This window comes from Gekko japonicus, unplaced genomic scaffold (assembly GCF_001447785.1).
Source record: "Gekko japonicus isolate JY-2015 unplaced genomic scaffold, Gekko_japonicus_V1.1 scaffold1383, whole genome shotgun sequence".
Taxonomy (NCBI): Eukaryota; Metazoa; Chordata; class Lepidosauria; order Squamata; family Gekkonidae; genus Gekko; species Gekko japonicus.
This window is the reverse complement of record NW_015162523.1, coordinates 248,735-261,618: the sequence shown is the minus strand read 5'-3', so window position 1 is coordinate 261,618 and position 12,884 is coordinate 248,735. Positions and strand designations below refer to the sequence as shown.

Below are 12,884 nucleotides of genomic sequence, written 5' to 3'. Positions count from 1 at the left end.
GTGAAGCACTCGGGAGCTTCAGAAGAGTCTGGCTGGAGCATCTCTGCATGAGCTCAGCTTCCAACTGTAATTCTGTCTATTCTCTACACTGTGTGTGTTCAGAGCCGTCAGTTGCTTCTGGTGCAGAGATGTAGGTAGAATATATTCAAAGATGTTATGTCTCTTCCTCCATTTTTGTTGTTGTTGTTTTTAGCAAATGCTTTTTCGAGAATTGTTTTCTTCTAAGAGGAAAAAAACCATATAGGAAAATAGGGAGTGGAGTTCAACCCCTTCTTCCCCTTCTGTTTCCTCCTGCTGGGGAAAAAAACCTTAATGGGTATCTGCACAAGATACTCGGTGACTTTTTTTTTTTTGCCAGAGAGAAAACAGCAGGGAAGAAAAGGGTTAAACATTGTGCTCTCCCCCCCCCCTTAAGAAGCAGTCCAGGCAGCTGTATTTGCAAAAGGGGGGGGGGGGAAGCGAAAGTAAACACAGGGCAAAAAATTATGTGTAGCTTGACTCTTAGAAGAGGCGGCTTATTGTGTCCCTTGACTCTCTTCTGGTTCAGGAGGAGCGTCCAGAATGGCATCTCAGGCAGAAACCAAGAGGCTGGGCTCCTCTGGGGGTGTAAGAAGTTAGGGAAGTGTATTTTAGGGAAGTGCACTAAAATAACAAAGTTGCCAAGTGAATGGTTGACTAAAAAAATCCTTTAAGGTCACAACAGATGTAGCCAAGCAGGTCTCACGGAAGGGGAGGATATTCCCTAATGCAGAGACCACCACAGAGGAGGCCCTGCTCCTGGGAGATGACATTCTGGTTTCCATAAATGGTGGGACAGAACAGATACTCTGAGTGCTCTGGGAGACAGGAGTGTCCTAAGTGAAAAGGTGTGTCCTGCCCCCAAGCACCATACCGCTGTGTAATGCAGGGTGATCCTCGGCATGTTTCCCTGGAAATATATCCAGTAGTGTTCAGTGCATCCTTCTCCCAAGTAAGCATGCCTGGGGTAGCATTTCTCTAAGGTTAACACTGGTACCTTGCACTGAGTTTGCAAACTGATCGGCAACCCGAGAGCTCTCAACCCCTTTCAACCCCTTTCTGTCGCAGCCTCTCCGACGGCTCCACCGAGACCATCTCGGTTGTTGTGGTCGACGCCAGCGAGGGACCCCCTTCCCCCGATTTTGAGATCGGCCCGTTCAGCTCACAGTCGGATGAGGCCTCCATCAGCACCACGGCTTCCTCCATCACCCCGACCATGGAGCTGTGTGAGCCCCTCCCCGCTGGCGCCCCCCACTGCCTGAACCCCGAGCCGGGCACCTGCCGCTCGGCATCCATCGACAGCGCCTATGGGACCCTCTCGCCCACCTCGATCCAGGAGTTTGCGGAACAGCAGCAACGGCAGCAACCGGAGACTGCGGAGGAGGAAGAGGACTGCGCTGCCGCCCCTTCGCAGCGGGCCGGCTCCCCAAAGCTCCGTCGGCGGACCCCCGTGCAGCTGCTGCCCGCCAAGACCAAGGTGCTGAAATCGAAGTCCGAGGCCAACCTCTTACAGCTGACCCCATCCTTCCTGGCACTGCAGCTGTCTCAGAGCAAAAGCCTCTCCGAACTCTGCCCAGACGTGTGCCTCTTGGGCTCCCCGAGGACTAGCAGACCCCGAAACCGGCGCGGCAGCAAAACGGCTGGCACGGGCGCCGGCAGCAGCAGTAGCAACAGCAGTGCCTCGGAGCTGTCTGAGACCGAGGAGTCGTCGTTGCCCAGGGTCTGCATCTCTCCAGCACTGGCCGCCTCCTCCGAAGGGCTGCCGCAGCCCCCTTGCCGGATGACGAGTGAGCTCCACGGGGAAGAACTCCCCACCGCCTGCCGGACTCTTTCGGATTCGCAGGTGATCCAGCACCGGAAACTGACGCTGGCACAGCTCTATCGGATCCGCACGACGTTGCTGCTCAACTCCACGCTCACGGCCTCGTGAGTGCTTGCCGGGGGCAGGAGAGAAATGGGGAGGGGGGAGTTCTATTAAGGCATGGGTGGAGACGTTGTATGTGCTACGCTGCAGACTGCGCCAGGAACTGGGTAGGGCTAGGCATTTTAAATGCATTTATGTGTGGCTATGACTGCTGGTCCATAGAGCTGCCCTATACCATTAAATCCCCCCATGTTTCGCAAGATAAGGCAATCCTGGCTGTTCCTGCATGTCCACCCCTACTCCAACAATTACCAGCCTCTCCCCTCTGCACCTGTGTGCAGCATACTTTCAATCTAAGGACAGACAACAGAATGGTAAGGGTTAGGGAGAATGGGAGATGCCACAGTTGTCTTGCCTCCCAATGCATTGTGGGATATTACAGTGTATTGAAGCTTTCTAAGTTGAGGCCTAGCCCCCTGCTGTGTGTTACAGAAAACCTTCAGGTCCTTTCTGGAGTCCAAACCTGTCTGATCTCATTGCTATCCCATCCTACCTTCAGGGTAATCCAACGCAGCTCTCACCTCCGGCATTTCATCCTTGTAATAACAAGGGTAGCCAACCTCCGGATGGCTATACAGTGTGTGTGTGTGTAGTATATTAAATCTGAAAGACACTGTCATGAAGGAATACGTACGAAATGCATACAAAATTCTATTTGGAATGATTAAAAAATGGAGATTTACCTGGGACATCTGTTGCCATGGTTAACACTATGTGGTTAACTTTATGTATTGTGGTCAGGGGTTATTTCCTGCGGGAGCGCACAGGAGCGGAGCTCCGGCAGTAAGGAGCCCGGGGGCGGGCACATGCAACAAGCCCCACCCCCCGCTCCCAGCAGCCCTCAGTCAGAGCAAGAAGCAGCCAGGTAAGTTGCAGAGCCCCCCCGCCCCCCGGTCCAAAACAGTCCAGTGGCACCTTTAAGACCAAGTTTTACTCAGGTACAAGCTCTCCCTCCTCCGTGAGGGCAGATCTGCACGTCCCCCCCCCCCAATAGCTAGCAATCCAAAACTGTCCAGTGGAGCCTGAGTGGTGGGTGTTGCCTTCTGACACACTTCGGGTGATGTCAGGGTGTGTGGCATATGCAAATGAGTTATGCAAATGAATTATGCTAATGAGCTCCTGCACCTCTTTTTCTATGAGATGACCCCTGATTGTGGTTTAGCTTCACGTGTCCAGGTTCAACTCGTATTTGTACTGCATCTGTGAAGAGTGATTAATAATAGTTTTTTATCATTCCAAATAGAATTCTGTGTGTATTCCTTTATTACACTGTTTTTCAGGTTTAGTATAACCTCCAGGTGGCAGCTGGAAATCTCCCACTAATCTCCAGGCTACAATGATCTGTTCCCCTGGAGAAAATGGCCACTTCGGAAGGTGGACTGTATGGCATTAGACCCCAGTTGAAGTCCCTCCCCTCCCCTCCCCAAACCCCACCCTCCTCAGGCTCCACCCCTCAAATCCCTAGCAATAACCCTGTGTGGTCGATTAGGCCAGGAGTGTATGACTGGCCCAAGGTTACTTAAGAAGCCCATGGCTGATTGGGGCATGAACCCGCCTCTCCTGCTTCAAGAGCCAGTTTGGTGTAGAGGTTAGGAGCGCGGACTCTAATCTGGGAGAACCAGGTTTGATTCCCCACTCTTCCACGTGCAGCTGCTGGAGTGACTTTGGGACAGTTACAAGTTCCATCAGAACTTTTCTCTCAGGAGCAGTTCTCGAAAAGAGCTCTCTCAGCCCCACCTACCTCTCAGGCAATATTCCCTCTAAGCTGTGGAGTTTTGTGAGCAAAAATTCTACTTTGTGAGCTACTAGCATTAAACTTGTGAGGGAGCAATTTGGCTACTGCATAAATTAGATTGCTCTGGAGCCCTCCTTCCTGAGCTAAGACAGAAATGTGTGAGCCGGGGGGGGGGGCTAAAAAAACTGTGAGCTAGCTCACACTAACTCAGCTTAGAGGGAACACTGCTCTCAGGGTGTCTGTTGTGGGGAGGGGAAAGGAAAGGAGATTGTAAACCGCTCTGAGACTCCTTCAGGTAGTGAAGGGCGTGGTATAAACCCAATCTCTTCTTCGAAGTCCAGCCCTCTGACTACTATCCCACAGTGGCACATCACAACAAGCAGTCGTTAAGCACTGACTGTGGGTTTATGACTGCAGCACACAAATGCATACTTTGGTACCCAGCAAAGAATATTTTTCAACAAGTATGTTCTCTGGTCCTCAGGGGCATATTCTTGGAACCCTGCAGCCGGTGTTTAGTTGCTGCAGGAAAGAAGCTCAGCGGGGCTTTCCAGGGGTTAAAGAGTGGGGCCTCATGCTCTGTGACCTTGGGCAAGCCATTCTATCTCAGGCTAGCCTACCTCACAGGGTTGCTGTGAGGATAAAATGGAGGAAGGGGGAGGAGTCATGTTCGTGGCTCTGAGCTCCTTGAGGGAAGGGTAGGGTTCACCTGGGACAGCTTATCACAATATACAGTGAAAAAATCTGAATGAATTTTTCGGCAGTGGCTAAGACCATCAAGCCAAATAGCCTAACAACTATAAGGTAACTCAGAATTGTCATCAGTCTGCTTTATAGTGAGCAAAAGAGCGTTTTCAAGAGTTGCCTCATCTTAGCCAGATGGGCTTGCCTGGGCAGGCATGTCCAACAGGGGTCACCCTGGAGGCTGTGGACAGTGAGTTCCTCTGAGCATGTGCAAAGTGCCATTCCATGCTAGCAAGTAATTACAGGCAGTCCATAAGAACATAAGAGATGCCAATGTTGGATCAGGCCAAAGGCCCATCCAGTCCAACACTCTGTGTCACACAGTGGCCAGAAATACCAGGTGCCATCAGGAGGTCCACCAGTGGGGCCAGGACATTAGAAGCCCTCCCACTGTTGACCCCCCCCAAGCACCAAGATGACAGAGCATCACTCGCCCCAGAGTTTGTTCTCCTGCATCTCTCCTTCTAGGAGATAAGGCAAAGGAGAGCCTTATCTACCTTAGCTGTAGAACAGAGTTAGCACCCAGTGGCACCTTTAAGAGCAACAAAGTTTAATTCTGGGTTTAAGCTTCCGTGTGCATGTGCAGTTCTTGGAGTGCACATGCACACAAAAGCTTATACCCAGAATTAAACTCTGTTGGTCTCAAGGGTGCCACTGGACTCAAACTTGAACATAAGAACATAAGCCAGTGTTGGATCAGGCCAAATGGCCCATCTAGTCCAACACTCTGTCACACAGTGGCCAAAAATACCAGGTGCCATCAGGAGGTCCACCAGTTGGGCCAGGACACTAGAAGCCCTCCCACTGTTGCCCCCCCACCCAAGCACCAAGAGCATCGCCTGCCCCAGACTGAGAGTTCCTGTCTATACCTTGTGGCTAATAGCCACGGAAGGACTTCTGCTCCATATGCTTATCTAATTCGCTCTTGAAGCCGTCCATGCTTGTAGCCGCCGCCACCTCCCATGGCAGAACTTTGTTTCGCTGCTTCAGACGGACACGGCTACCCACCTGAATCTATCTTACCTGCGTTATCGATCACCTTTTTATCCCTCCCTTCCTTGAAGGAGCTCAGGGCCGCATACGTAATTTCCCTTTCCCTGTTTGTATCTGCACCACAACCCCTGTGAGGCTGGGTGAGAGCGACTGGCCCTAGGTCACCCGGTGAAGTTTAATGGCCGTTGGGGATTTGAAGCTCGGTCCCTTGTCCGTCACACCAGCTGTCTCCATATGGCTGAGTGATCCTTTTCTCCTTTTGTCCGTCTGTTGCAGGGAGGTGTGAATGCTCTAGAGGAAGAAAAAAGAGACGAGGGACGCCGGTGCTAGCGCCAAGATTTCCACGTATCTTAAAATTATGTAGCATCACAAGCCTCGGGCACTGGAAACATTCATCTGCCCCTCCTTGTGTGCTGGGCAGCACAGCGGCAGTGTGGGCGTGAGTCAGAGGCACACCATCTCCCAAGCGTGGTGTTTGTGCCTGCACAGGGGACCTGGGGGGGGAGGGCATGCACATCCATGCAAGCCGAGTGTGTACGTGTGTGCGTATATGTACAGGGTCTGTGTGTCCGTGGCAATTGTGCATCGTGGCTTGGGTGTGAACGTGCGGAAGACGGCGGGATCGTGGAGGCAAGAGCGGTCCGTGCCCGGTAATGGCAGAACACAAAGGCTTCCCAGGAGTCAGTCAGCTCCACCTTCCTCTTTGCACTGCCTTCTGATGCTTCATCTGGACAGACGACGAGGACTTTCTGGGCTGGCGGCGGGGGGGGAGGTCTTTCTGAAACGATGCACTTTGGAGCGCTAACTCTTCCGGCCTCCAGATGAAGGACTGTCTTAAGACCTTTCTCTGCCTGGGGCGGAAAGCCCCAACGTCCCCCTCCCCCGATTAACATGGGGCACAATTCCCGGTTGGGGGGGGGGGGCATTACCTACGCAATGAATGAGGGCTGATCCAGAGCACTTCCCCGGGGCCCCTTGAGTCTGATCTGCCTGCCTTCCACTCTGATGAAACCCCAAATCTTCCGCTTGGGATGGCCCCCTCTTGTGGTTGGGCCGTTAACAATCGCAGTCAAAGCAAGGAAACCAATCAGGAGGATCTCAGGGGAAGCCCGCCCTTTTCCGTAGCTGAGGCTGGGGGCACCTACAGCTACGTCCGTGTAGTCGTGCGGGGCTGTCTGTTCTGCATCGCCCTGTGGCAAGCGGAGGCCCTTGAGCATCTGGGCTGTCTTCCGCCCAGTGTGGCCAGTCTCCTGCCACCTGTCGTGGCAGCAAAGTATTCGAAGGGCTAAACTGCGGGGGACTGGGCACCCCTTTCTTGTGGGGACCACACAAGCAGCGGGTATAGGTCACGTCCATGAGGGTGGCCCAAGCAATAGACTCAATCCCACCCTCCCGGCACTGTTGACGAAAGAGATGAGGTGGTCCCAATGGAGGAACTGCTCCAGAGCAGTCCCAGAGGAGCAAGCCAAGGCCGAGAGGCTCCTGTGGCCAGCAGCATCTGCTCACCCGTTGCCGCCTCTTGCGGCTGGCGAGGTGACACCCATAATGAGCAGTGACACCAGTGGGTCCTTGCCAGACGGCCCCTGTGTTGCCGGCAGTAGGACTCAGAGCTCGGCTTAGCTTCAGCCGTCAGGAACTTTCCCTGTAAGTTAAATGGCCGGTCCGCCCCCAAATGGTTCATCTGCAGCTCCAGCTTGGTTTTAGGTCAGGGGTTCCAAGGGCCTCCAGCTCCTTCCCCTGAGCTGTTCAGAACTGCTGCTCCCCCTACCTTTCGCAAGACACCTTTCTGGGTATCTTGACCCTCTGGAGCAGGGCTCCTGTGGAGTGGAGGGAACCGGGATGTTGGGGAAGAGAGGAGAGGTGGGATGGTCTGTGTGCGCCAGGAAACAGGGTGGGCAAAGAGGAGCTGACGGAGCAGCACAGGGCTGCCCACTGGCGGAGGGGACGGGGTTCAGGAAGGTTATCGGCGGGTGGACAGATTGGGGATCGGGAGCCAGTATGCAACGGGGGAGTCAGCAGAGGGAAGCCAGGGGACAGCCGGGGGCCAGGAGAAGATCCAGGCAACAGGCAAATCCAAGGATAAATCCAAGGATAAATAATAAAACAGAGAACAGGGCAGTGCCAGGAATGCTAAAAGCAGAACCTGCGGCAGAAAGCCGGGGGTGTCACGGAGGGTCATGACTCTGGCAGTGATTGGTCAGTCATCACAGTGCATTTGAGTCAGGCGAGCAGGGTGAAAGGAACTGCCTTTCCCCATGCTTGGGAACCAACCCTGAGAAATCACCCTTCTTCCTCGACCTGCAACCCTCTACGCTGAATTGCCCTTGCTTTGTCCTTGGGGCAGACGGAGGACCCGCCCCCTCTTTAATCCCCCCTTTCCTCTGGCGAGGGGGCACGCTTGCACCAGAAGGGCTGCAGGGTGGGGGCCTCTCAGCTGACACAGACCCGCTCGCTCCCCCTCCTGCTTAATCTGGGGGAGAGCTCCAGAGCTGCGGCCATCCTGCCTACGAAGTCCGTCACCGGCTAGCTGGCATCGGTGGTTCCACAGTGGAGAGCGGGAACGGCGCGGAGGAAGAGGGACGTTCTCGAGGAGCGCCCGCCCCCCCATCTAGTTTACCGTGAAAAGTTAGCCAGCTGATGTATTTCCTTTTGTGTTGAAAGTTGGATATTTATTGAGCTTAACTCTGAACCCCACCCCCTAAGGTGTATTCTCTCGCTGGGGAGATGAAGTATTAATAGTAACTCTCTATCACTTTGTGTATTGATGTTTCTCTCCCCCCCCCTTCCGCTCCCAGATCTGCCTTCCTGGTGGGGGGGATTTTATTGGGTCCTTTGGTCCATCTAATGCTAACCTACTTGCTCTGTGCTGTCAGCATCTGTGGACGAAACCATTAAACATAGACCAGATCACCCAATTGGAGCTTTCGGTTTTCTTTTTGGAGGCTGTGGGGGGGGGGGGGGGGCGCTTCCTGTGCATAAAAGTGCCCTGGGTGAGGCACAGCGGGTTGTTCATATATATGCTTTTATCCCTGCCCTTCCACCACGGGCCCAAGAGCAGCTTCTGTCCATCCTTATCCCATGAGGCTGAGAAAGAGTGACTGGCTCAAGGTCACCCGGCAAGTTTCCATGGCAGAGAGGGGATCTGAACTTGGGTCTCCCAGATTCTACACCAGGCTGCTCTCACCCTGAGAAGGCTCCTGGCCTTGAAGAGTTCTACACCAGCTGGCTTTTTCTCCTCTCATTGCCAGATTTGATGCCTTCCATGGACAGATGAAGCTGCCTTACCCTGAGTGAGGACAGTTTGGTGTGAGCCAGTTTGATATAGTGGTTAGGAGTGCGGATTCTAATTTGGGAGAACCGGGTTTCGTTCCCCACGCCTCCACATGCAGCTGCTGGTGTGACCTTGGGTCAGTTCCAAGTTCTTTCAGAGCGGTTATCTCAAGGGCAGTTCTCTCGGAGCTCTCTCAGCCCCGCCTCCCTCACAGGGTGTCTGTTGTGGGGAGGGAAGGGGAAAGGAGATTGTAAGCCGCTCTGAGACTCCTTCGGGTAGTGAAGGGCAGGGTATGAATCCAATCTCCTCTTCCTCTTCTGCCTGCTCTGACAGGCAGCCGTTCTCCGGAGTGTCAGGTTAATTTCCCATCACCTACCACCTGATAACTGGAGAGGCCAGGGATTGAACCTGGGACCCTATGTGTGCCAAGCAGATATCCTACCACCCAACCTAAACCGATGAATGTGAATCTTCTTCATTCAGAGTCAGACGATCCATTATGGTCAGAATTGTCTACTGTGGCCGGCAGCCGCTCTCCAGGGTCCCAAGCAGAGGTCTTTCACGCCACTTACTGTGTGACCCCTGAGTGCCAGGGATTGAACACGGGGCCTTCTGCATGCAAGACAGGGGCTTTCCCGCCGAGCCACAGCCCTCTCTGTAGGATTGTGATGAGGAAAAGCTTACCCTGCTGAGTTCCTGCCTGTCAAGCAGTGGTTGAAAGCCAGGAGGCCTGCTAGGAAAAAAGATGACTGCCCCGATTGTGAGCTGCAGTCTAGCCAGGCACATTTGTGGGCATCAAGGGCTGCCTGACCCAGCCTCTGAAAACTTCCCACATGCAGTACCGACAAGGTCAGGTTCTCTTCCCCATTGCAGAAGAGAAGCTCTGCGCCAGGTGAAAGCCGGGCATTGGAATCTGGAGCTAGCCGTGCTGCCTGGAGCAGAGACTGCCAAGCACTGAGCGTCCGGTCCCTCCTGTCTTTACTAGAAGAAGAAGAAGAAGATATTGGATTTATACCCCGCCCTTCACTACCCAAGGGAGTCTCAGAGTGGCTTACAATCTCCTTTCCCTTCCCCTCCCCACAACAGACACCCCGTGAGGTGGGTGGGGCTGAGAGAACTCTGACACAAACTGCTCTTTTTCAAGGACAGCTGTGCCAGAGCTTGCGACTGACCCAAGGTCACATCAGCAGGTGCAAGTGGAGGAGTGGGGAATCAAACCCGGTTCTCCCAGATTAGAGTCCACACACTTCACCACTACACCAAACTGGCTCTCTACTAGCTGCACAGGCATTGGCAATTTGAAATCAGAAATGCTCCCCCGGCTGAAATGTCCTTTCTGCATGGGGTGGGACCCTTCTGTGTTCAAAGGCAGCCCCCCTCCTATGCTACAGATTATCCATAGGAGGGTTGTGCCTGTCCTGCTACCAGTTGGGCAGGAAACTGAAACTGGTGGCCCTTGTGACCCAGGTAAGACTGTGACCTTTTCTCCTTGACAACATTTTCTGTGTCTCTGCGGCTGCCAACACAACATTATAATGGCAACAAGGTCTCTAGATGGCAGATTTCCTGCATTTTCCTTGCTCTCGTCCCCAGGTGTGGTATAGTGGATAAAGAGGTGTGCTAGGACCCCAGGAGAGCTGGGTTCAAATTCCCTCTTCTACCCTGGAAGCTTATTGAATTTTAGAATCATAGAGTTAGAAGGGAGCTCCAGGGTCCAACCCCCTACACAGTTCACAAATACCCTCCCCACCCCCAGTGGCCCCTGCTCCGTGCCCAGAAGATGACAAAAAACCTCCAGGATCCCCAGCCACATTGGCCTGGAGAAAATTTGCTCCCTGACTCCAAAGTAGCAATCAGGATTTCCCTGGGCGTGTGTGAAAGGGCCCCAAGAACTAAGCGCTGATGCAACCCTTCCTGCCCTCCCTCTCATGGGCTGCGATCACACACACTAAATAATCCACTTTCAGTGCACTTTTGAATTGGATTTTGCCAGTTCACACAGTAAAAATCCAGTTGGAAAGTGCATTGAAAGTGGATTATTTAGTGTGCGTGATGGCAGCCATGGTCTGTCTTAAGTTCACAGAATCAGCATTGTTGTCAGATAAAGGTTTCCCTTGCTCGAAAGCCAGCCGAATCGGACTCTAGGGTGCAGTGCTCATCTCCGTTTCCAAGCCAAAGGACCAGCTCTATCCAAAGACATTTCCGTGGTCATGTGGCCAACATGACTTGAAGCCAAGGCGCACAGAACGCTGTTACCTTCCCACCAAAGCAGTACCTATTTATCTACTTGCAATTTCTTGCTTTTGAATTGCTAGGTTGGCAGGAGCTGGGGCCAGAGACAGGAGCTCACTCCGTCATGCAGCACTCGGGTCTCAAACTGCTGAACTATCGACCTTCCGGTCTGCAGTTCAGCATCTTAACCACTGAGCCACTGCAGCCAAATCTAGCCTCTGCTTAAAAACATCTGAAGGAGGAGAGCCCACCGCCTCCTGAGGAAGCCTGTTCCACTGAGGAACTGCTCTGTCAGGAAGTTCTTCCTAATGCTTAGCTGAAAGCTCTTTTGATTTAATTTCAACCTGTTGGTTCTGACCCGACCTTCTGGGGCAACCTTCTGAGTGACCTTGGGACCATCACAAACACTCAGCCTGACCTACCTCACAGGGTTGTTGTGAGAAAATGGAGGAGGGGAGAACGATATCCTAAGTAGCTTTTCAGGGAAAAGCGGGATATAAATGCAGAATGCAGAGAACTTTCCAATATTTTTTTAAACCAGTAATTGACATATTAATGAACCATGATATCAATATGTTACAGAGTTTTAAACTCAAAAAAGCCCCTCTGATAGTTCACAGAATAGGAGAAACTGCAGTGTGGCTGGGTCTGGAAGATATGGACTTTCCCACCCAAGTGGCAGCCAGCCCAGCTTTGCGGTGACTTTTCTCAAAACATTGCAGCAAAGGATGTTTTGAACACCAAAAAGTTGAGAAAACCTGGGGTGGGACAAAGAAGTACCACAACGCCATGGGGAAAATAACCGATCCCCAGTAGCATCCAAGCTGAGCTGACCAACTCATGTTCAAGCAATCTTCTTGTTGTTCAGTCGTACAGTCAAGTTCGACTCTTCGCGACCCCATGGACCAGATCACGCCAGGCCTTCCGGTCTTCCGCCATCCTCTGAAGTTTGCTCAATTTTATGTTCGTTGCATCGATGACACTGTCTAACCATCTCATCCTTTGCCATCCCCGTCTTCTTTGACCTTCAATCTTTCCCAGCATCAGGGTCTTCTCCAGAGAGTGCGCCCTTCTCATTTGGTGGCCAAAGTATTTGAGCTTCAGTTTCATTATCTGGCCTTCCAGGGAACAGTCAGGGTTGATTTCTTTTAGGATTGACTGATTTGATCTGTTCCTTATAAAATTCCAGAAATTCCTTTTCCCGTAGGTGAGACCCTGCTATGTCTACTCAGAAGTAATTCTCATTCAGTGACAATTTTGCATTTCTCCCTGCAAGAGGCACACACAAATTTGGTTTTCTTTGAAGCAGATTGACGGAACTCCCCATAAAATAACAAGTTGTGCATTGGTCTTTTCCAGCGAGTGCTTTCTTGTGCAAGCGGAGATGGCGTTGATTTGCATAATAAAAGCTTTTCCAAGAAGCTGACTTTATACTTCAACAAATAAGCTAAACCTGGAAGGAAGGGTTACTTCGATTGTTTCCTGACCATAGCTTCAGAGCTCACATCACCGTAAATCGGGCCATGAGGGATCCTGCTGGCTGGGGTGGGGGGACACAGGCCTAGCCTGCCTTGGCCCCAGCTGTGACCCCAAATCTTGCTACCTCATCTCCTGAGCTTCAAGTAGCTTCAGAGTTTCCTCCAGCTTCTGACTGGTTACTCAGAACAGTTGCTTTCCTGAAACGCATTTCCTCCCACTGTGGTTTTAACAGTAAAAGCTTCACCGGTGTGGCTTTGCCCTCATTTCTCATCTAGCAGCCGGGCAATATGCTTTGGGCAGAATATACCCGAGACGGGCTCTCTCCGAGGACCGTGTTGCTGTATGGCTGCTCCACTCGGGGCCTTTGCTGGAGATAATGCATCCTCTAGGGTGGCTGGGGGAGATGATGTAGCCATTCTCTCCAGGTCAACTGATCTCCGTCAAGGCGGGACCTCTGGACCCAGGACGTGAACAATGAAGTTCTGGCC

At 52.5% G+C, this 12,884-nt stretch overlaps 1 protein-coding gene across 1 annotated transcript in view; it reads left to right on the top strand.

Moving 5' to 3' along the window:
* The window catches only part of PLEKHG5 (pleckstrin homology and RhoGEF domain containing G5), a 75,255-nt gene extending 66,934 nt beyond the window's left edge, over positions 1-8,321 (top strand). The window contains exons 20-21 of the mRNA XM_015406262.1: positions 1,052-1,944; positions 5,691-8,321. Of these exons, the coding sequence (XP_015261748.1) occupies positions 1,052-1,944; positions 5,691-5,700 (903 nt within the window). The 3' untranslated portion in view covers positions 5,701-8,321. The remainder of the gene's footprint in view (positions 1-1,051; positions 1,945-5,690) is intronic.
* Positions 8,322-12,884: the final 4,563 nt, after the last annotated feature.